The sequence below is a fragment of the Chrysochloris asiatica genome, unplaced genomic scaffold (assembly GCF_000296735.1).
Source record: "Chrysochloris asiatica unplaced genomic scaffold, ChrAsi1.0 scaffold00054, whole genome shotgun sequence".
Lineage (NCBI taxonomy): Eukaryota > Metazoa > Chordata > Mammalia > Afrosoricida > Chrysochloridae > Chrysochloris > Chrysochloris asiatica.
The window spans coordinates 178727-201578 of NW_006408572.1; the positions used below are offsets into that span (position 1 = coordinate 178727).

General features: G+C 36.2%; 1 protein-coding gene across 2 annotated transcripts in view; it reads left to right on the top strand.

The window, feature by feature from the left end:
• The window catches only part of NSRP1 (nuclear speckle splicing regulatory protein 1), a 51699-nt gene extending 28974 nt beyond the window's left edge, over nt 1–22725 (top strand). For both annotated transcript variants that reach the window (XM_006863197.1, XM_006863196.1), the window contains 5 exons: nt 10685–10741; nt 14903–15031; nt 15917–16124; nt 19557–19665; nt 21547–22725. In XM_006863197.1, coding sequence (XP_006863259.1) covers nt 10685–10741; nt 14903–15031; nt 15917–16124; nt 19557–19665; nt 21547–22603 — 1560 coding nt within the window. In that variant the 3' untranslated portion in view covers nt 22604–22725. The remainder of the gene's footprint in view (nt 1–10684; nt 10742–14902; nt 15032–15916; nt 16125–19556; nt 19666–21546) is intronic.
• Nucleotides 22726–22852: the final 127 nt, after the last annotated feature.

A 22852-nucleotide genomic window follows, 5' to 3' on the forward strand; every position in this document is an offset into this window, starting at 1 on the left:
AATGCTTTATGACGTCTTTTAAATCAGGAGAAAAAAGTGTTACAAACAAAAATACGTTTATATTGTATTTTGTATGTAATTAACTGGGGAGTGTGGTGGGTCCATATTATAAGCACTGAACTGCGAACCACAAGATCAGCAGTTCGAGTTCACTAGTTGCTCCATGGGAGAAAATGAGACTTTCTTCTACCACAAAGGCTTAAAGCCTCAGAAACTCCATGCAGGGTCCCTGTGAATTGTAATGGACTCCACCTCCATGGCACTTAACAACAAGAGGGTAATTAATTACCTTTACCAGTGTTCTTTATTTCTTCATTTAGATTGGAGTTATTATGTAGTGTGATGTCAGATTGAAGGACTCCCTGAAAGGATACTACATAATAACTCCTTTCATTTATGATACTTTTCAATGCCAGGGTTTCTATTTCATCCTTTTTTGTAATTTCTATATCTATTGTTACTGTCTATTTGGGGTTTTCATATTTACTTTTAGTATTGTAGACACTGCTTCTATTACTTCTTTGAACATATTTAAAATAGGTGATTTAAAGTCTTTGTTTTTCAGTCTAACATCTAGGCTTTTTCAGGCACAGTACTGCTTTTTTCTTGTGTATAGACCATTTTGGGGTCTTTCTTGCATGTAACAAAAAATTTTTTATTGAAAACTAGACATTTAAATATATTATTTTGCATCTCTGGAGATTAGATTCTCCCCTTTCCCCAGGGTTTATTGGGTTTTTTTTGTTCTGTGTGTGTGTGTGTTTAGTAAATTTTCCACAAGGTTTGCTAGCCACAAGGTTGTTGGACTTGACAACACATAGCAATAACAAGTCCATTTATGCAAACTTCAGGCATAGTGATCTTAATGAAATTTTTAAAAAATCACTGTAAGGATAAAAACCAAAATTCTTAATTTGATGTATGAAGCCAGGCATTACCTAATTCTTCTTTCTTTCCCAATATAGCACCTTCTCTTAGTCTTCATGAGACATAGGAAGGGGTAGCCAAAAGTTCATGAAAAAATGGAAATAAAAGGTAATGGAATTTTTCCATGAACTTCTTGAAGCTTCCTTATATTTTATTATGCAAAATTATACAATTTTGCTTTCCAATGTCTTAGGAATATTTTGAGTCGCACTTAATTTCTAAGAATTTTTAGCAGTCTATCCCAGTGGTTTTCCAGGGGGTATTACCATTCCTAAAAGGGCATTAAGGAATTCGTGAAGTAGTTTACCATATTTATTAGGCTCAGATTGCTGCTGTTGGCATCAATTATTGATGTGAGTCAGGAATGCTAGATACTTTGCATAGTAAGGAATTACTTCATGTGCCCCATTCTAATAGGTGAAATTTTGAATACTCGTAGGGGAAAAGCTGCTCATAATTTGTTAGCCTAGGACCTAACTTCTTTGTATACATAAACACAAAGTATGTTTTGCATTGTTTTAGGATCTGCTACATGTTTCTAGAATTTATTTTGTAGGTTGAGGGAAGGCTATGTTTTATTTTATTCAGAACTTTATAAGAGTTTGTGCGTTTATATATTGAAATACAGTTTAAATTCTATTACAAATTACTTTTGATTTCTTACTTTTAACTCTGTATGGCTGTGTCTTTATACAAAATTAGACTTGAAAAAATATATATATTTTTAAATGTTTTACTGTGAATTATGTGATAGTTTACATGGGAGAACATTAGTTTTACATTCATTCTATCGTATATTGTCTCATTGCCATGGTTACAATCCCCTCCACGCAATCCTTCCCCCGTGCCCCCCAGGTCTTCAGCACACCGTTGCTTTCCCTCTCTGGATTTAAAGTCTCCAGCTGCTCCATCACTCCACGTCATCATCTCTGGCTCCATTTCAGGCATCACTGCTTCTCTGGGTAGCGTCCCGCTCTCTGCTCTTCTCCCTTGATGGTCCTAGGGACCTCTGCTCCTAGACTGAAAAGTTAATCACTCCCCTCCTTGCTATAAAACGTCTACCTTTACATTTCCAACCCTCACAATCAGTCCTGATAGAAAAAAATATTTTTATTTTTAATTTTGTGTGTATGTAGAAAATTTCTATTATAATCTTTTGATATAGGACAGGACAAAGAAAAAGAAAAGCTAGTATTTTTTTTAGCAATTGCGAGGCATCACTCTAAGGATATATATGAATTATCCCATGTAATCACAGTAACACTAAAGAGCCAAAATCTGTTATTTGATTTTCCCAACCAAGGCAGTAAGTAGGGAACTACCTGCATTGCTGTTTCTAATGCAAACTCACTAATTAATCTCCCCTGTCTTTTCTTGTCTTTGTGTCCTTAACTCAGGACATGTGACACTCTTGGAACCTTTCCCACCTTTTCCAGTAGTAGTTAATCTTTTATGTAGCTTGATTTATTGCCTTCTCTCTCTCTCTCTCTCTCTCTCTCTCTTTTTTTTTTAAGATATTCCTCATAATTTCTGTTCCACTGAGGTTATCCCATCTTGTTTTCTAATATGATTATATATTTCTTTTCTGTCATTCCAAGAGTTTCAATTCAGAGGATAGGAGGCTGCAGCATATGTTAATTTGCCAGCTTGAATCAAACTTAATATTACTTTCCTAACTTTAAGATCTTGAGAAAATTGCTTGGTTTCTCTTAGCCTCAGTTCTCACATTAAAAAACAAAAAAACAAACTCTCCTATAATATTAGCTATTTGAAGTTTATTTTTGGGATTATAGGTATTATGTCTTAAGTGCCAAGTATGTAGTAGAAGCTCAAGAAATGAGAGCGCTATTGTTATAGTAATAATATTAACCATTTGAAACCAACACTCGTTTGTCCTACTATGGTGATGTGTGTTGCTGTGGTGCTAGAAGCTATGCCACCTATAATTCAAATACCAACAAGGTCACCCGTGATGGACAGATTTTTGCAATCTCATTGTAGAGTCCTGGTGTGGCACTGTGGGTTAATGCACTGGACTACAAAGTCAGTTGAGCCTCAAAGTCGGTGGTTGAAGTTCACCAGCTGTTCCTTGATACAGAGTCTCTGTGGGTCAGAGTTGACTTAACAGCAACAACAACAGATATACTAGGAAGGGAGGAGGACTTAGTGAACAACTTCTGAAATAATTGGCCAATGCAAACTTCATAAATAGCGCCAGAAGATGCACCCCTGAGGTTGGAAGACACCTAAAATGCTACTGGAGAAGAACTATCTCCTCAAAGTAGACTACCTTAGTGATATGGATGGAATAAAGCTTTTGGGACTTTTGCTGATGTAGCATGACTCAAAATGAGAAGAAACAGCTGCAAACATTCATTAATAATTGGAATGTGGAATGTAAAAGTACGGAACTAGGAAAATTAGAAGTCACAAATGTTACATATAAAGATCCTAGGTATTGAGCTGAAATGGGTGTGTATTGGCCATTTGGAATTGGACAATCATATGGTCTGCTATACTGGAATGACAAATTGAAGAATGCCTTTGTATTCATCGCCAAAATTCAACATCCGTCCTGAACTACAACAATGTCATTGATAACAGATAATATCCATATAACTGTATTGAATGTAAAACTGATCATCTGTAAACCTCTAATCAATTCACGATTAAAAAAAATCTATATGCTTACAAGGAAGACCAAGTAATATGAATGACTATTATCAAATTTATGCATCAACCACTAATGCCAAAGATGAAGAAACTGAAGATTTTTATGATTTCTACAGTCTGAAATTCATCAAATATGCAATTAGGATGCATTGATAAATACTGCAATATAAAAGTTGGAAACAGAATTAATGCTAGAAATCACATGATGTAATTCTGCAAGACCAATGACTTTGCCGTTTCAAATACAAATCAGCTATGTTTTAGTGAAGAGAGAATGGAGAAACTCAGTATTATCAGTCAGAACAAGGCTGAGGGCAAACTGTGGAACAGATCCATCAATTGCACAAGTTCAGACTGAAGCTGAAGAAAAAGTAAAATAAGCCTATGAGAGCTAAAATATAACCTTGAGAATATCCTACCTGAATTAAAAGACCATGTCAAGAACAAAGTTTATGTATTGGACATTAATGACTGAAGATCAGACATGTTGTAGGGTGACAGCAAGAACATTATACATGAAGAAAACAAACATCATTAAAAAGTCAGTAAAGAGCCCTCCATTTGGGGCTCAGAATCTGGAGAAATTACCTCTTCTGAGTCAGCTGGCTTAATAAAATCTGAAACTCTGCTTCAAAAAAAAAAGAAGGAGAGAAAATCCAAACTCAATGTCATAAGAGACTCTGAAACTTGCTCTTGAACAGAGTAGCTAAAGCCAGTGGAAAAAATAGCATGAAATAACTGAACAGAAGATTTCAAAGGTTGGTTCAAGAGATACAGTGAAGTATTGTAATGAAATGTGCAAAGACGTGGAGTTAGAAAACCAAAAGGGAAGAACATGCTCAACATTTCTAAAGCTGAAAGAACTGGAGAAAACATTGAAGCCTCAAGTGGCAATATTGAAGGATACTCTATGGGGTAAATATTGATTGACAAAGGAAGCATCTAAAGAAGATGGAAAGGAATATACAGTCATTGTACCAAAAAAGAATTGGTCAATGTTCAACCATTTCAAGAGGTGGCAGATGATCAAGAACCAATGGTATTAAAGAAAAATTCAAGCAGCACTGATGGTAAAGGCATTGGTGAGAAACAAGACTCCAAGAATTGATGGAATACTGATTGAAATGTTTCAACAAGCAGATGTAATATTTAAAGTGTTCACTGGTCTATTCCAAGAAGTTTGGAAGACAGCTATGTGACCAACAAACTGGAAAAGATCTGTATTTGTGCCCATTCTAAAGAAAAGTGGCTCTTTGTGGAAATTATTAAACAATATCTTTAGCATCACATGCAAGTAAAGTTTTTCTGAAGATAATTTTTAAGTTATTATAACAGCACATCAACAGGGAAGTGCCAGAAATTTAAGCTGTATTAAGAAGAGGACTTGAAGTGAGATATATATCATTGCTAACATTAGATGATCTTGGCTGAAAGAGAATACCAGAAAAATACTTACTTGTATTTTATTGACTGTGCAAAGGCATTTGACTGTGGATCATAATAAATTATGGATACCATTGCAAAGATTCAGAATTCCAGAACACTTAATTGTTCTTATGCAGAATCTGTCCATTAACCAAAAGCAGTCATTCAGACAGAAAAAGGGAATAATGCATGGCTTAAAATCGGGAAGATTTGTGCCAGGGTTGTATCCTTTCACCCTGGTTACTTAATCTGTATGCTAAGCTGATAATGCTAGAAGCTGGGCTATATGAAGAAGAACATGGTATAAGGATTAGAGCAAAACTCATTGACATCCTAACATATGTAGATGACACTGCCTTGCTTGCTGAACTTGAAAAGGACTTGAAGCACTTACTGATGAAGATCAAAGACTACCGCTCAGTATGATTACACTTCAGTGTAAAGAAAACAACAGTCATGCCAACTGAACCAGTAAGCAACATCATGGTAAACAGAAAAAAGATTGAAGTTGTCGAGGATGTCATTTTACTTGGATCCACAATCATTCAATGCCCACGGAAGCAGCAGTCAAGAAATCAAGTGCCCTATTTATTGTATTGGACAAAATCTGCTGCAAAAATTTCTTCTATAAAATGTTAAGAAGCAAAAATACCACTTTGAGGACTAAGGTGGGCCTGACCTAAGCCATGGTATTTAAAAAGCCTCATATGCATGTGAAAGCTGGACAATGAATAAGGAACACTAAAGAATCCATGCATTTGAATTTATGGTGGTGATGAAGAATATTGAATATATCATTGACTGCCCCCAAAACACAAATCTATCTAGGAAGAAATACAGCCAGAATGTTCCTTACAAGGGGATGACAAGATTTGGTCTCACGTACTTTGGTTGGTCTCACGTACTTTGGGCTTGTTATAAGAAGGAACCAATCCCTGGAAGAGGAAATCATGCTTGTTAAAGTATTGTTGTGAAGTGCTTTCAAGTCAGTTTCGACCCAGAGCAATGCTGTATAGGGTTTCCAAGGAGCAGCTGGTGAGCTTGAACCACCAAACTTGTAGATCAAATGACTTTGCACTCCATTAGCCCACACTGCCACACCAGGACTCAGCGGGAGATCTCCAAGGAGATGGATTGATGCAGTGGCTGCAGCAGTGGGCTCAAACATAATGATTGTGAGGATGACACAGGACTGGACAGTGTTTAGTCTGTTGTGCATAAGGTTGCTATGAATAGGAACCAACTCCACAGCACCTAACAACAACAACATGGTTCTCTTTAATTTGTATTCAATTGCATTGCACTCTTTCACTTGTTCTTTTTGACTGATGATTTCTAATTTGAAGATAGTAACTTCCAAATTTGCTAAATAACAAAATTGAAACTTCCAAAACTACCACTATATCTCTGTATATTGATGGCTTTAATAGTTCCTATTCCAACTTTGCCATAAAAATTCATTTAAAACAGTTTTTCCTTTATTTTCATGTTGTGTTTCTGTATGTGTTAGCAGACAAAAAGCAATAATTCTTCATCTCACTCATGGATTTATCAAAAGCTAAAAATAAAGTAGATCAGATCACTTTCTGAAACAAAATTACTTTATTAGTTTAGTAATAATTTGAGGTTACTTTAAAGATAAGAAGCAGCATTTGGGAGGAGATTCATTTCCTGCTTTTGGACTTTATCTGTAAGAACTACATTTTCAGTGTCAAGATATTGTGTATTTATAACTGAACTCTAATAAAATCTGTACTAGAGATGCTGCACACCTGACTTGGTCATTGTGATTATATATTAGGTGCCAAACTATTGCTTGTTTTTTTTTTTTTGAGAAAAAATATATTACCAAGTATAATTTCATTAAAATTTGCCTCTGTAGGAATAATTATAAGACCTATGACTCTTGATAATAAGTGTGCTAGTTACTTCTAACATGGTTAGTGATGTTTCTTTGGAAAACAAGTTTGTGTTTCTAATTGAAATGAACTTACAGAATTTTCCTTTCATTAGTGAATTAAGCAGTAATTAAAAGGGAAGAGGTGTCATATTTCATTTATTTTGTTGTTGAGAATGTATACAGCAAAATTTCTACCAGACCATTCTGACCCATTCTTTCTGAATGTTTCTTCCTCCATTAACAAATTCACTGTCTGTAAGATTCATATCTTTTGAGATGCTGCTGTTAATATGATTCCATGTAGATGGTTCTTAAAAGAGCAAATTACTCAAGGCAGGCTTATTGTACTAGTCACATTAAATTACGGTTTTAAGAAGGATTCAAGGACTCTTTTTAGTTTAAGGCTTAATGATTATATCAGGTCCATTTCAGAAGGTTCTCATCTTCTTGTCTCCAGAATGTCTGGTGTTATACTAAAGAATTTGAAATTCTGCTCTACATTTTCACCCTTTTGATCAAAATTCTTAAATCTATGATCAAAATATTCAGTAGTAGAACTAATTTGCCATTGCAGCTTAGAGTTGATCATCTTGTAGTGGTCTTTACAGAACATAAATTTCACTTTCTGCTGTAGAGGCCATCAGTTTTTTTATGATTTGTGATTTATAGATCTTGTTTAAGAACTCCTTCCCTACTCTTGAGGCCACCATTAGGTTTATAATACTTTTACATATAATACTTTTAAACCATATGGATTTCACTTTTGCATGTGTTGTGAGGTGGTGGTTATTAAGTACTGTCGAGTTGGTTCTAACTCATAGCAACTATATAGAGTTTCCAAGGAGCATCTGTTGGGTTTGAATTGCTGACCTCTGGTTCAAATCGACTTTGTGGTCCAGTGTTTTAATCCTACAACGCTATACCAGGACTCCATGTTGTGAGATAGAAATCCGAAATTATTTTTCTTAGGGTGAACCAGTTTTCTTAGTTTCATTTGTAAGCAATGCATCCTTTCCCTACTGATTTATGGATTGTTTATTGTGTCTGGGGAGCCATGGTTGCTGCTGTTGTTAAGTACTGTGGAGTTGGTTCTGACTCACAGTGACCCTACACAGGGTTTCCGAGGCTGTAAATCTTTACGGGAGCAGAAAGCCTCATCTTTTTCCCGCAGAATAGCTGGTAGTTTCAAAGTGCTGATCTTAAGGTTAGCAGCCCAATTCGTAACCACTACGCTACCATGGTAGTTCAGTGCTAATTTGGCACCTATTCAATTAATGACTAAAGTGTTTGGGTTCACATTTCATAGCTATTTTTCCTTAGGTCACTTTGTTGTTGTTAAGTGCCACCAAGTCTGTTTCAACTCATAGTGTGATCCTGTATCGCATTTCCAAGGAGTAACTGGTGGGTTTGAACTGCCAGCCTTTTGGTTAGCAGTTCAGTCAGTGCTTATCCTACAGCGCCACATCAGGACTGTTAGGTCATTTTAGGTAAGAATATTTTTCTGGCAGGAACTCTGAAGTGTTTGGCAACATCTGTACTAAGCAAAATACATATGTTTAAAGTATGCTGATTAAAAAAGCTAATCTCAAAAGGATACTTAATGCGTGATTCTATTTATTTAACTGGTGAAATAACAGAATTATAGCAATAAAGGGCAGATTGGTGGTTGCCATGGATTCATGTATAGGGGAAAGGAATGGGTGGGGCACTGAAGGAGTAGCAATACAGAGTCTTCTAATCTTGGTACAGTTAAGTATCTAGATTGTGGTGATAGTGCCCCAAACCCAGACTTGTAGCCATCGAGTCAATTTTGACTCATAGAAACAGGGTTTCTGAGACTGTTAAATCTTTATGGGAATAAATCCCTTGGAGTGGTTGGTGGGTTTGAACTGCCACCCTTGTAGCCCAACACTTAGACCTCTAAGCCACCAGGACTCCTTCCTTGTGGTGATGGTTACATGAAGCTATTCATGTCATAAAGCAGCATGGAGCTATACATACATACATGCATGCCTAGTTGAATGATTCAAGAAAAAAAATATTTCGTTTGTACTCACTTGTTAAGTGCCATTGAGTAAGTTCCCACCTATAGTGAATCTGTATAGAGTTGTGGAGGAGCAATTGGTGAGCTTGAACTGCCAACCTTGAAGTTCTAAGCATCCTGCAGTCCACCACATTAGCCCACAGCACCACACCAGGACTACATTGGGAGACTTTTATGAGACTTGCTCATTAATATAATATTTTAAATTGGTATAATATGTTGAAGTGTCATATCATACATTGGAAAGTACTTAACCTGTCTCAATAACTGTTAGTTGCTGTGGAGTCAGTTCCAACTCATGATGACCCATGTGGCAGACTAGAACTACTCCATAGGGTTTTCAAGACCTTTCTGAAACAAATCACCAGGTTTGTCTTCTGAGGGGCCTTTGAGTAGGTTCGAACCACCAACCTTTTAGGCAGTAATAACTGTTTGCATAAGCTACTTGCACCAGCTTTCTTCTACACACTGCAACTATTGAATGTGGTTTGTTTTGTTAACTTGTTTGGCCTTTGGGTATTAAGTTTGTCTCTAGGGAGCTAGAATTAGGTTTGTCTATTTATTACTATGAAAAACAAAGGAAGCACACTGATTGCTGATAATACAGAGCTTTTGAAAAAAGCAAATGTCAGTTGACTAAAGAACTATTATTCCAGCGATGAAGATTATATTTTAATTCAAAAGACATTAAATAGGCATACTTTGTTTTTTCGAGATACAGTTAGCATACCATAATGTTCAGACTTTTCAACTATACAGTTCAGTAGTTTTTATATATTCACAAAGCCTTATACTTTTACAGAAGCTTTTTTAAGTACTGTAATTATACTTTTTTCTTAGTTACACATTTTTATTTACTTTTACTCATGTGATTACTACTGTTTCCAAAATATTCTTCTCTTAAATTTCTATTCTTGATTCCGGTCTAATGTAATTTCTGTTTGGGGAAGGCTTTCTTGACTCCTTTTACATTTAGTTGCCTTTTTCTTTGGACTCCCCTTGTTCTTTTTTTATCCCTTTGTTATATTACCACATTTTTATTGTCATTTTTTCTTTAGTTATTTGTCTTCTCTTTCTGGCCATTTATCTCTTAAGGACAAAGGCTGAAAGGTTGGTAGTTCAAACCCACACAGTGGGTCTAGGGGAGAGAGAGACCTGGCAATCTTGTTTCCACAAAGACTACAACCAAGAAAACCCTCTGAAGCAGTTCTCCTATTGGAGAACTGGGTTGTTATGAGTCAGAATCAGCTTGACAACATCCAACTACAACAAACCATAAAGTATACATCATGAACTTGATATACCATATTCAGTGATGAATATGAAAATAATGTTTTTTGCTTCTGGATATCATTTTAGTGTTGGAAGGGACCTAAAATATCTAGTGCGTTTCACTCATTCACATTTGTGTTCAAAGGAAATTAAAATCCAGAGATGTTGAATGATTTAGTGGTGAAGTTAGGACTAAAAACCTGTTTCTCACCATTCTTTCCTGTACCATTTGTTTTATTTTCTCTTTTGCCTTACAGTATATGCTCTGATAATTTACAGTGAAAATAATTTGTTTTCTGAAGTTTAAAGGGAAAGACCTTGCAAATGTTAATTTATAATACTATTTTTCTACTTTAAATTATAACTAAACCAGTTGCCAACTTGAATACTGAAAATGATTTTAAATTAACTAAAGCATTTATGGCATTTTTTCTGTTTTATAGACCTCCGTGAGTGAAAGCCTTCAGAGGGAAGCTGCTAAGAAGCAAGCGATGAAACAGGTAAGATAAAAGAGTGAGTTAAATGCATTCAGTAAAGTATTTCTACTCACATTATAAGTGTTAACTTTGATATTTTGGTGCTGACACTAAAGCAGAGTTAGGTATATGTATAGAAATAATTTCACATTGATCTGTATTATCTAACAGTGTATAAGGACGTTTCTTGGTTTTACAGAGGTTACAGGTTTCCTGTATAAACTTTAATGGAAAAAAACAGAAAGTGGAATTCTGCTATAGAATAAACCATTTCTACCTTTTAGATGGTGACTCACTCATTAGTTGGCAATGGATTGTTTGGCTTAATATTTTCTGCCAGTGAGCTTACTGGTTTTTTATTTTTTTAAAACAAAAAGGCTTCACAAGCAACATGACTATAAAATTTTATAGTTGTTTGTAATTCATCTATCAGGAATGGGTATTAGAGTTAATTATTAATAGCCTTAACTAGCACCTTGTGTTTATCTTGTGCTCTAGATCTAGTCCTGGTGTGATGCCATAGGATAAGGTTAGTGTGAACTGCAAGGTCAATGGTTCAAATTCATCAGCTGCTCCTTGGAAACCCTATACAGGGTCGTTATGAGTCGGAACCAACTCAATGATACTTAACAACAGCAATAACAATAGTATTTCCAGGAGTCATGGTGTATAGCACTATAGGATAAGCAGTAGACCACAAGGTTGATTTGAACCACAAAGTGGTAGTTCAAACCCACCAGCCGCTCCTCAGAAACCCTGTGCAAGGTCTCTATGAGTTGGAACGGACATGACGGCACTTAACAACAATGTTTCCAAGCGCTTTTTATATTTCCTTTTTTTGTTGTTGTTAACTTTTTGTGAATTGAGTGAAAGATTAGAGAAAATCATCAGTTTTATATTCAACAAATCATATACTTTGTTTCATCTCAATGATTGCAATCCCCTCCATGCAAGAAGTTATTATACTTCCTCCCTATGATTCCTATTTCTATTCTGCCCATCTTTCTATCCCTTCTCAACTTTGTCCTTAGGAATTTGTTGTTGTTGTTGTCAGGTGCCATTGAGTCAGAACCGACTCATAGCGACCCCATGCACAGCAGAACAAAACAATGTCCGATCCTGGGCCAACCTCACTACCGCTGCCACACTTGACGCCATCAGTGATGCCACCTGGCTGATCCATCTAGTTATGGGTCTTCCTCTTTTTCTCTGACCCTCCACCTTACCCAGCATAACATCCTTCTCCAACGATTGTTTCCTCCGGACAGTATGTCCAAAGTAGGAGAGACGAAGCTTAGCCATCCTGGCCTCCAAGGAGCACTCTGGCTGCACTTCTTCCAAAACAGATCTATTGGTTCTTTTGGCAGTCCATGGCACTTTCAGTATTCTCCTCCAACACCACAACTCAAAGGCATCAATTCTTCTACGATCTTCCTTATTCACTGTCCAGCTTTTGCATCCATAAGAGGATATGGAAAACACAATGGCCTGGGTCAGGAGCACCTTAGTCCTCAAGCTGACATCTCTGCTCTTCAATACTTTAAAAAGTTCCTGTGCAGCAGATTTGCCCAGTGCAATACGTCGTCTGATCTCTTGATTGCTGCTTCCATGAGTGTTGATAGTTGATCCAAGAAGAATGAAGTCCTTGACTACTTCAGTCTTTTCTCCATTGATAAGAATGTTGTTTATTGGTCCAGTGGTGAGGATTTCTGTTTTCTTAACATTGAGATGTAATCCATATCGAAGGCTGTGTTCTTTGATCTTCATATGTTGCCCTTTTGATCTTGAATCATTGACCTTCTCATGGTGAGCATGCTTTACTAAATATTGTTGGTCCCATCTATATACCTAACTACTGCTTGGCTGAAAATTGGGCCCTGAGGGCAAGTTCCTTTCCAGACCTGAGTGGTGGTTATAATTTTGAGTTTTGTACCACATTTTCTTCCACTTTATCTGGGATCTTCTAATGTGATCCCTTTCAAAACAGTAGCCAGGCACCATCTAGTTCTGGTCTCAAAGTCATAGTGACTGATGTTCACTTGCTCCATTGGTCCATTGGATAGTTAGTTCCAGGCATCTTCAGTTTTCACCATTCTTTTGCACATGAAGTGAATAAAAGTTGCACCTTAGATGGCCGCTCATGAGCTTTTAAGATCTCAGACTCTACTCATCAAAGTAGGATGTAGAACATTGTCTTTGTGTACTGGTTGGTTGGTTGATTGATTATGTGTGTGGAGTTGATTCTGACTCATAACAACCCTGTACAAGGGTTCTGAGGCTGTAAATCTTTACAGGAGCAGAAAGCCTCATCTTTCTCCCATGGAGTACCTGGTAGATTTTAATTGCTGACCTTGCAGTTAGCAGCCCAGCTCATAATCCACTGTGCTGCCAGGGCTCCATCTCTGTGAACTATGTCATGCCAATTGACCATATGGTCTCAGACTATGTGGTCCTGAGTCTTTAGGCCTAGTAACTCATTGTCTTAAGATGCTTGATAATATCTATGACATTTTCGTCATTTTAACCCCTGTATGCTTCACCACATTCATAGGTGTTTTGTACATTGCTACATTAAACAATCTATAGATATAATGCAATCCCAATGCCACTCTTTAAAGAGTTGGGAAAACTGATGACTAACTTTTTATGGAAAAGATAGACCCTGGATAAGCAAAGCTTTGGTTAAGAAGAAGAATAAAGTTGAAGGCCTCTCACACCTTTATGTCAAAATCTATTACACGGCCACTGTGGTGAAACAGTGTGGTACTGGCACAATGAAAGATTCAGAGATCACTGGAAAAGAAGTAAAAGTAAGGAATAAATCCATCCACACACAGTCAACTGATCTTTGACAAAAAGCCAAAACACAGTTAATGGGAAAGAGATAGTCTTTAACAAATGATGCTGGCAAAACTGGAAATCCATTTGCAGAAAAATGAAACAAGACTTGTACCTCACACCATATACAAAAACAAACCCAACATGGATTAAAGATCTAAATGTAAAACCATTCTAGGTTTATAATTCTATATAAAAATAACCAATGAAAAAATAGGAACTAAAGAACTCTAATACATGGTATAAATATAGAAACATAACTAAACAGTCCCATAACTATACTTATTAAGAAGACTAGTTAGATAATAAGTATAGTTATGGGACTATGTATGTTGATCATTTTGTGTTTTTTTTTTAAGCTTTTATTGTGAATTGAGTGATAGTTTATAGGGTAGATCCCTTCCATTCACCATACATTAACAATATTTGCCGCTATTCCCTCTTTTTTTTTTTTTTTTTACGTACACAAAACACACAGAAAATATATATTAATTTAAATGAGAAGGGCACATTTTGTAAGCCAGCTTCCTGCCCTCCATCACACAGCCTTTCTCATTCCATAGGTCTAGAGTCCTCTGCTGTTCTATCTGTATATGCTATCATCTCTGCTTCCATCTCTGGTGTCTTTGCTCCTCTGATTAGGATCCCACTCTGCTCATGCTGTTCACTCTTGATGGTCCTAGGATCCTCTGTTCCTGGAATGAAAGATTAAGTACTCCCCCTTTTTTGTTACACATATTCTATCTGTATGGTTGTGACAGTGTCAGTTAGTCATGATAATAATCACTCACTGTTGAATCAAAAGAATCCTATCTCCATCTTCCCCCATTCCCCCATTCTCTTTTTTTTTTTTTTTTTTTTTTAACTCCCATTCTCTTTTTGATAGCTTTTTATATAACATTTTGAACCACTTGACATTTGAAAATGAAACATTCTATTTGGCAACACAACTTACTAAAAATTATTTGAAAGCATAATATATAATAAGTATTTTAGAAACAGGGTTAGATATTTCCAATTCATACTTTTGTACCTTCTTCCCTGTTCATGAGGATTGTAGATACGTATAAATGAATAGATAACAATAAGGGTTTTAAGTTTATTGTTACTTAATTATCACAGCAACCTAGAAGGTAGATAAAACTATTGTCCTCATTTTTTCAAAAGATTGAATATACTTTCAAAGACTTTAAAATTGATATTCAATGTAATTGCTGTATTCCTTATGATGAATTTCCACTTCATGAACCTCTCGAAAAAAATTACATTGATTTTTTTTTGTGTGTGTGTGTGTATGGTATCTACTGGCTGACTTATTTGAAACTTGTTTAATTTTTGTTTTTTAAGACCAAACTGGAAATCCAAAAGGCCCTTGCAGAAGATGCTACTGTGTACGAATATGACAGTATTTATGATGAAATGCAGAAAAAAAAAGAAGAAAATAATCCCAAATTGCTTTTGGGAAAAGATAGGAAGGTTTGTAAGTGAAAATATAAACTTCCTTTAACCTTGACCTGTAATTTTATATCTTAATCTTATTTCAGTATGAGAATGATCTGAGTAAAAGCTTTTGTATGTTTAAGTGTGAAGAGGCCCTGATTCCACATGTTTTAGATTCTCCATATAAAATCTTAGCAGAAGCAAGTGACTTTTCTAACAGTTTCATAAATTTTATTGTTGGCTCTGAAAGCTTTGTAAGTAGTTTTTAAATTTTCCGTAGAAGTTTTTATGTACCTAATTTGTACTGCTGTTTGTCTTATCACTCTCTTCTTTCAGTTAGTAGTTCCTACCTGATAACTGAATCATTATGGTTATATTTTTATTTTGAAAAAATTTAAGAGGTAGAAATTGAAATTAGTTCAAATTTTCTTTCTTTTGCTCTTGTTCTTTCACAAGCACAGACTGGTTTTTAAGGGTCTTTGCCTCTTTCAATATCTACTGGTAGAGTTGTTAGGTGTCACCAAGTTGGCTCTGCCTCTTAGTTAGTTACCCCCTGGAGTAGAGTGGTGGTAGTAGAATATAGCTACTATTTTAAATAGTCTTATTTCTACCAACTTAAAAATTAGAAGGATGTTTTCCATCTATTCCTTATTTGTTGAAGTATTAAAAGAATGCCTATAAAAAGAGTGACAAAAACACTAGGAAAAGTTTAGTCTACAAATAATTATGAATTATTTTTCTATATACTTACATTTTTATTGGAAACAACTTTAATTTTATTCTAGTAAATTTATATGAAATTTTGAGAAAACAGTCCTATTAGACTAGTCATTTCTATCTTATGAATTCATGATTTAAAAATATAATAGAATATTAAGTTAATTATTCTTTTCCCTAAACAAAGATTATTTTTTCCCTTAGCCCAAGTATATTCACAACTTATTAAAAGCAGTTGAAATCAGGAAAAAGGAACAAGAAAAAAGAATGGAAAAGAAAATTCAAAGAGAACGAGAAATGGAAAAGGGAGAATTTGATGATAAAGAAGCATTTGTGACATCTGCTTATAAGAAAAAACTACAGGAGAGAGCTGAGGAAGAAGAAAGAGAAAAGCAGGCTGCTGCGCTGGAAGGTATGATGGGGGGACAGTAATAACAAAATGTTGTTCTTGGCTTTGTCAGTGAACCTATGGAATATAGTAGTAGGTGCTATTGAATTGGTTCCTACTAATAGCAACCATATGCAAAAGAACAAAATACTGCCCTATCCTGGGCCAACCTCACAATTGTTGCTATGCCTGAGCCCATCACTGCCACCACTGTGCCAATCCATCTCATTGGGATCTTCCTTTTTTTTTTCCCACTCTCCACTTTACCAAACATGATATCCTTCTCCAGTGACTGGTCCCTCCTGATAATATGTCCAAAGTATGAGAGAGATGAAGTTTGACCATCCTGGCTTCCAAGGAGCATTCTGATTATACTTCTTCCAACACAGATCGGTTTGTTCTTTTGGAAGTCCATGGTACTTTTAATATTCTCCTCCCAACACCATAACTCAAATGCATCAATTCATCTATGGCCTTCCTTACTCACTGTCCAAATTTCGCATGCACATGAGGTTATTGAAAATGGTTTGGGTCAGGTGCATCTTAGTCCTGACACTGACATCTTTGTTCTTCAATACTTTAAAGAGGTCTTGTGCAGCAGATTTGCCTAATGCAATACGTCGTTTGATTTCTTGACTGCTGCTTTCGTGAGTGTTGATGGTTGATCCGAGCAAAATGAAGTCTTTGACAACTTCAGTCTTTTCTCCATTGATCATGGATGTTATTTATTGGTCTGGTGGTGAGGATTTTTGTTTTGTGTTTTTACATTGAGATGCAACCCATACCAAAGGCTGTGACCTTTGATCTTCATCAGTAAGTATTTAAAGTCCTCTTCACTTTTAGCAAACAAGGTTGTATCATCTGCATATCACAGATGGTTAATAAGTCTTCCTCTAATCCTAATGCCACATTTTTCTTCATATAATCCAGCTTCTCGGATTAAACATACACCTAAATAGTGGTCATAATTCATATATATATAATGAATTTAAGATGCAAGACGTGAAAGTTATAAAGCAAGAAGTAATATTATGATGGTAAGCTTCTAGGGTTTCAGTTCACACACACAAGTTTATCCCAAGCAAAGTGCATTTTTAAATGTATGTGAGATCAGTAGATGACTGCAGACATGTTCTCTCACTTAGACTCTTGACTTAGTCTTATTAAGGTATCTTCCAAAAAAAAAAAAAGGATAATTTTTGTGTTTTTAAAAAAAAATGATTTTGAGGTCAGGGCTAATATCACCTCTTCAGTAAACCTCAGGTGGACATGGTCCCAAATCACTGACACTTTGCAACAATTTATAATGTTGCCCTGGTGGTGGTGGTTATGAGCCTTGGAATCGGTTCTCCTGTACAGGGTTTCCAGGGCTGTAAATCTTTATGGGAGCAGAAAGTCTCATCTTTCTCCTGCCGAAAAGCTGGTAGTTTCGAACTGCTGATCTTGTGGTTTGCAGCCTGATTCGTTACCACTACGCTACCAGAGCTGCTTATAATATTGCCCTACATAAAAATAAAAAAATAAAAAAAGTTTTATTTTTTTAGATAGATCAAGCATTTTAAGGAAGGTTGGGAAGGCTGTGGACCTCACCTAATGATGCAGCTGGTGGAAGACGATTACCATTGATGAGATAGTTACTGAAGTTGGGATCTCACATAGTTCTGCATTTTCAATTTTAAGTGAACATCCTGCCTCAACAAGCTCTCCTCTCTATGGGTGCACAAAGATCAGCCAGCTCAAAGAGCTAGGCTTTTTATCAGTCTTTTAAGCAAGAAATTATTGAAAACGGTTTTATGGAATGAAGTGTAACTGGGACAAGTCTTGGATTTACTGATATAATACAGAGAACAAAGTCCATTCAGAACAGTGGTTTCCCAGGGGATCAGCTGAGCCAGTTAAATGCAAGGCAAAGAAGTCAACTGAGAATTATGGAGACTGTTTTTGGAATTTTAAAGACGTAATTTTGATAAATTTTTCTCAAAGACACAGAACAATCATGGAGTTTTTTATGAAGAACTTTTAAGAAAATTGAAAACTGCGTTCATTAGAAAAAGGCCAGGAAAGTTGGAAAGAAGGATAACAGGGACTGTTCTACAAGAATGTCATTGGGAAACTTTATTCTGCCACCTTCCAGCCTTGATTTTGTCCCATCAGACTTCTTTTTGTCCACCAAATACAAAGAGCATTTAAAAAGAACACGATTTGAGTCCCTTGTGGATGCCAAAACTGCCATTTTGATGTGGTATAAATTGAAGAGCACAGGATTCTTCAAGGAAAAATTTGTTGTTGTTACGTGCCACGGAGTCATCTTTTGCGGGAGCAGAAAACCTCATCTTTCTCCCACAAAGCAGCTGGTAGATTCGAATCTTGTGGTTCGCAGTCCAGTGGTTATCCTATGGAGCCACTGCACTCCCAAGGAAAGACTGTTGTTAAGTGCCGTTGAGTCGGTTCTGACTCATACCAACCCTGTATAGGGTTTCTGAGGAGTGGCTCGTAAGCTTGAACCGCTGGCCTTGTGGTTCAAACTGGCATAGCTGTCCATGTTATCCTGCAGTGCCACAACAGGACTAGAGAGATAAAAACACCCATTTTCTTTTAAGTCGACGTTTACTATAAGTCATCGCCTTGGAACATGACTTAAAATATAAATAAATTTATTTCAAGGCATACCACCATAACATTCATCAGTAGCAATATAAAATGAGGTTTAAACCCTAATTATTTCTAAAATGAGAAAATCTATATTAACACTAACTCAACGAGCATCAGCTGGGCATTTGGGAAGAAACAGAGCAAACAGGTTCAGAGACTTAAGACTATGATAAATTAGTGAGTTTCAGAGTCATTTCTCTAGACCCAAGTAGAGTTTATACTTAAGTTATTTAATTGGAATAAGTGCTCATCAGCTTGAAGTAGAAGCAAATCTATAAGACTACCTCTCATGTTTCCATGTCAACACACATACTGTAAAGGGTCAGATAGCAAATAGTTTAGATTTTGTGTGCCATTGGGTCTCTGTTGCAACTACTTAACTCTGTCTTTATAACTCAGAAGCAGTTGTAGACAGCACATGAATGAATGAATAGGACTGTGTCCCAATAAAACAGTATTTTTAAAAAAGGCATTGGGTCAAATTAGACCAGCAGCATATAGTTTCCAACTCTTGCTCTAAAGCAGGGGTGAGGAACATCTGCCCTGTGGGCTGTGTAAGCCCGTAAAACCATTTGGTCTGACCCTGCTAAGGCAACTGCCGGCGGGACTCAAAAATCAATAAATCTAGGAGCTTTTTTCATAACAACATAAATTTATATTAAGTGGCTGTTGGCATAAAAATGGTTCCCCACTCCTGCTCTAAAGAATACCTTGTACACTGTATGTTATGTACACTGTGTCTTTAAAACTGAACTGCATTGTGGCTTGTTGAATGTGGTCTCACTTTTGTTTTCCCTCTCTTAGCACGTTTGGATGTAACCAAGCAGAAAGATCTCAGTGGATTTTATAGGCACCTGTTAAATCAAACAGTTGGTGAAGAGGAAGTACCTAAATGCAGCTTTCGTGAAGCCAGGTGAGATGTGGTATATGGAATATTTAGAAGAAATATACTGCTCATAGACGATGGTTTGTGGGATCATTATCCTGCAGAAAGATAGAAGGTTGCCTGCAGCATAACCTAATTTTATGAATAGGTAGGGATTTGCAAACAGTTTCTAGATCAAATAAACCTACAGATTTATTTCAAAATATTTATTTTGAAATTCACAAAGATAGCTAATCTTATAATTAGCTTCAATATTGTCTGAGTGATTGAAGTGTTGTAACATCACTACAGAACCAAAGAACTAAAGCATTTAATGTATAAAACTTTTGAGTAGCAAAATGGTTTATAATTGTGGGTCTTACAAATGGCCTTCAAGGAGGACAGAACCAAATTGTGATCTTTTTTATTGTAAAAAAAAATTTTTTTTTTTTTTTTTTTTTAACTAAAATTTGGGTATCCCTCATGGACCTGATAACCTTAAAATCATTGGTCTGCGAATTAAGAGACATTTGGAAAGGATTAGGTGTCATACAACTTAATCTTATATGCATAGTCAGATAATATACAAAAAGGAAAATCATTTTTCTTTTTTTTGTACTTCTTATTGTGCCTTTTGTGAAAGTTTACAGAGCACATGAGTTTTCCATTCAACAATTCATATACATTTTGGTTTGTGACATTGATTGCAATGCCCACAATGTACTAGCACTCTTCCCATGTCTTCCCTGTGTTTACCATTCAGGCCATTTATCTGTCTTTCCTGTCCCCTATGCAAATGCTGCCCTTTCAACCTCTTATGATGATTTATTCTAAGGAGTGACTACCTCCCTGATGTTATTGTTCACCTTATGTTGTTGTTATAAAGTGCTGTTGAGTTGGTTCTGACTCACTGTGACCCTGTACAGGGTATGGATAGGGTCCTGTATAGGGTCCTGGTGTGGTGCTGTAGGATAAACATTGGACTGCAAGATTGGTTTGAACCTCAAGGTTTGTGGTTGAGACTCACCAGCCACTCCTTGGAAACCCTATACAGGGCCGCTATGAATTAGAACCAACGTAGCAGTACTTTAACAACAAAGTAAGTGATTAGTAAGACGGAACTTGTGGATGATTTAAATAAATAACTATACCCATCAGCTGGAAAAATGTAGAAGGTGTGTAAAACTATTTAACTGTTGATCTTGATGACTGAATGTGCTTACATCACTTACTTCTAAATTTTTTTGTGATTGGTATTAAATAATGCTCGTGCCATTTTAATTATGTTGTTGTTGTTGTTGTTAAGTGCTGTCAAGTCGTTTCTGACCCATAGTGACCTTGTAGAGGGTTTCCAAGGAGCCACTGGTGAGCTTGAACCCCCAACCTTGCAATTCAAACTGACTTTACAGTCTAGCGCATTAACCCACAGTGCCACACCAGGACTCCATTTTAATTATGGGGGATATTATTTAGTAGAATTAGGTTTTACCAGCAATTTGCTCTAAAAAAAATATTTTTGTGCATTCCAGGGCTAGTATAATAACTTTTTTAAAGAAAGAGAAAAATCAAACAGCTACAACTTAAGCTTGTGTTATGAAAATAGAATTTAGATCCAGAGTATCTTATCTTCCTTAGCTAGTCTTCATTCAAACTTAACAAAAATAAAGTGCTTGTACAGTCCCTTTCTGAAGATTCTAGTAATCCAATAGAGATGAGTCATTTTCTCTATTTCAGTTTCACAAATATTGAATGATTAGAAAATACTAGTTTGTAAATGTTTGTACGATAGATAAAAATATTTTTTCATATAGGATAATCAGAAGTATATGTAATTATGTTGTATTGACTAAAATATTGAGAAAAATTACATGAATATTTCATTTGCTTCTCACAATTGATACGTGTGCATTTTGTGGTTTTTATTCTAAGGTCTGGGATAAAGGAAGAGAAATCAAGAGGTTATGCTGATGAAGTAAATTCAGAGAACAGAATACTACATGAGCAATGCATTCTCCAAAATCATTTGAAGGCAGAGGAAAACCCAGATGCAGACAGTGACTTTGATGCTAAAAGCAGTGAGGATAGTGAAGTTGAAGAAAATAATAAAGTGAACTTCAGAAGGGAAAAAGACACAGAGTCTTCTGAGAATGACTCTAAGTATCACAGGAATCAGACCCACTTACGGTCATCTAGTGAAGAAAGAGGCCACAGTGTCAAACACCACACAAAAAATTCCAAGTCAAGAGGATATGAGAAAAGGGAAGATAAGTACCAAGAAAGACAATCCAGGGAACAGGAGAACTATTACACGGATCGTGATTATCCAAAAGAAAAGGATTCCCATAGGTACCGAGAGGCTAGTCATAGAGATTCCCACTGGAAGAGGCATGAACAAGAAGATAAACCTAAGGGAAGAGATTATAGAGAAAGAGAGAGAAATGACAGAGAATGGAAAAGGGAGAAATATATCCCAAGAGAACAAGAAAGACATAGACAACCAATTGATCATGACCGACACAGTGAGAAAGGAAGAGAGAAGGAAGAGAAAAGCAAAGCAAAGGAAGATCATATGAAAGAAAGGAAGGAGCGATATGAGAGCAATGATAAGTACAGAGGTAGGGAAAAAAAAGAAGCAAGTGTTCAATCTTCAGAAAGAAATCGAGACAGAAAGGAAAGTAGCCCAAGTCTTAGAATAAAGGATAGGTTGCTTGGCCAGGAAAAATCCAACAAAATGAAAAGCATGGAAAAGGACAAAAATTGGAACCAAGAGACACCCTCTAGTTCTGAAGCATCACTAGGAACAAAACACAGACTCACAGAGGAACAGCAAGAGAAAGACAAAGAACAAGAGAGACCACCTGAGGCTGTGAGCAAATTTGCAAAACGGAGCAATGAAGAAACTGTAATGTCAGCTAGAGACAGGTACTTGGCCAGGCAAATGGCACGGGTTAATGCAAAGACTTATATTGAGAAAGAAGATGATTGAGACTGCTCCCGTAGATCTATGGAAGCACAGAAAATTATTAATACTCCTGGAGCTTGCTTTGTGAAAGCAAAGAGGAATTGTGTTAACAGTGGTTTGGAAGGGTATTTTTTAATATCAAAATTCACTTTTGATTTAGGTTTAAATCATAAGTCAGTCCTTTTACCATGAACGTGTGACTGGATATATGTACTGTTTGCTCACCAATACACCACATTCTTTGTTGTATCCAAGCAACTGTAATAATGTGCT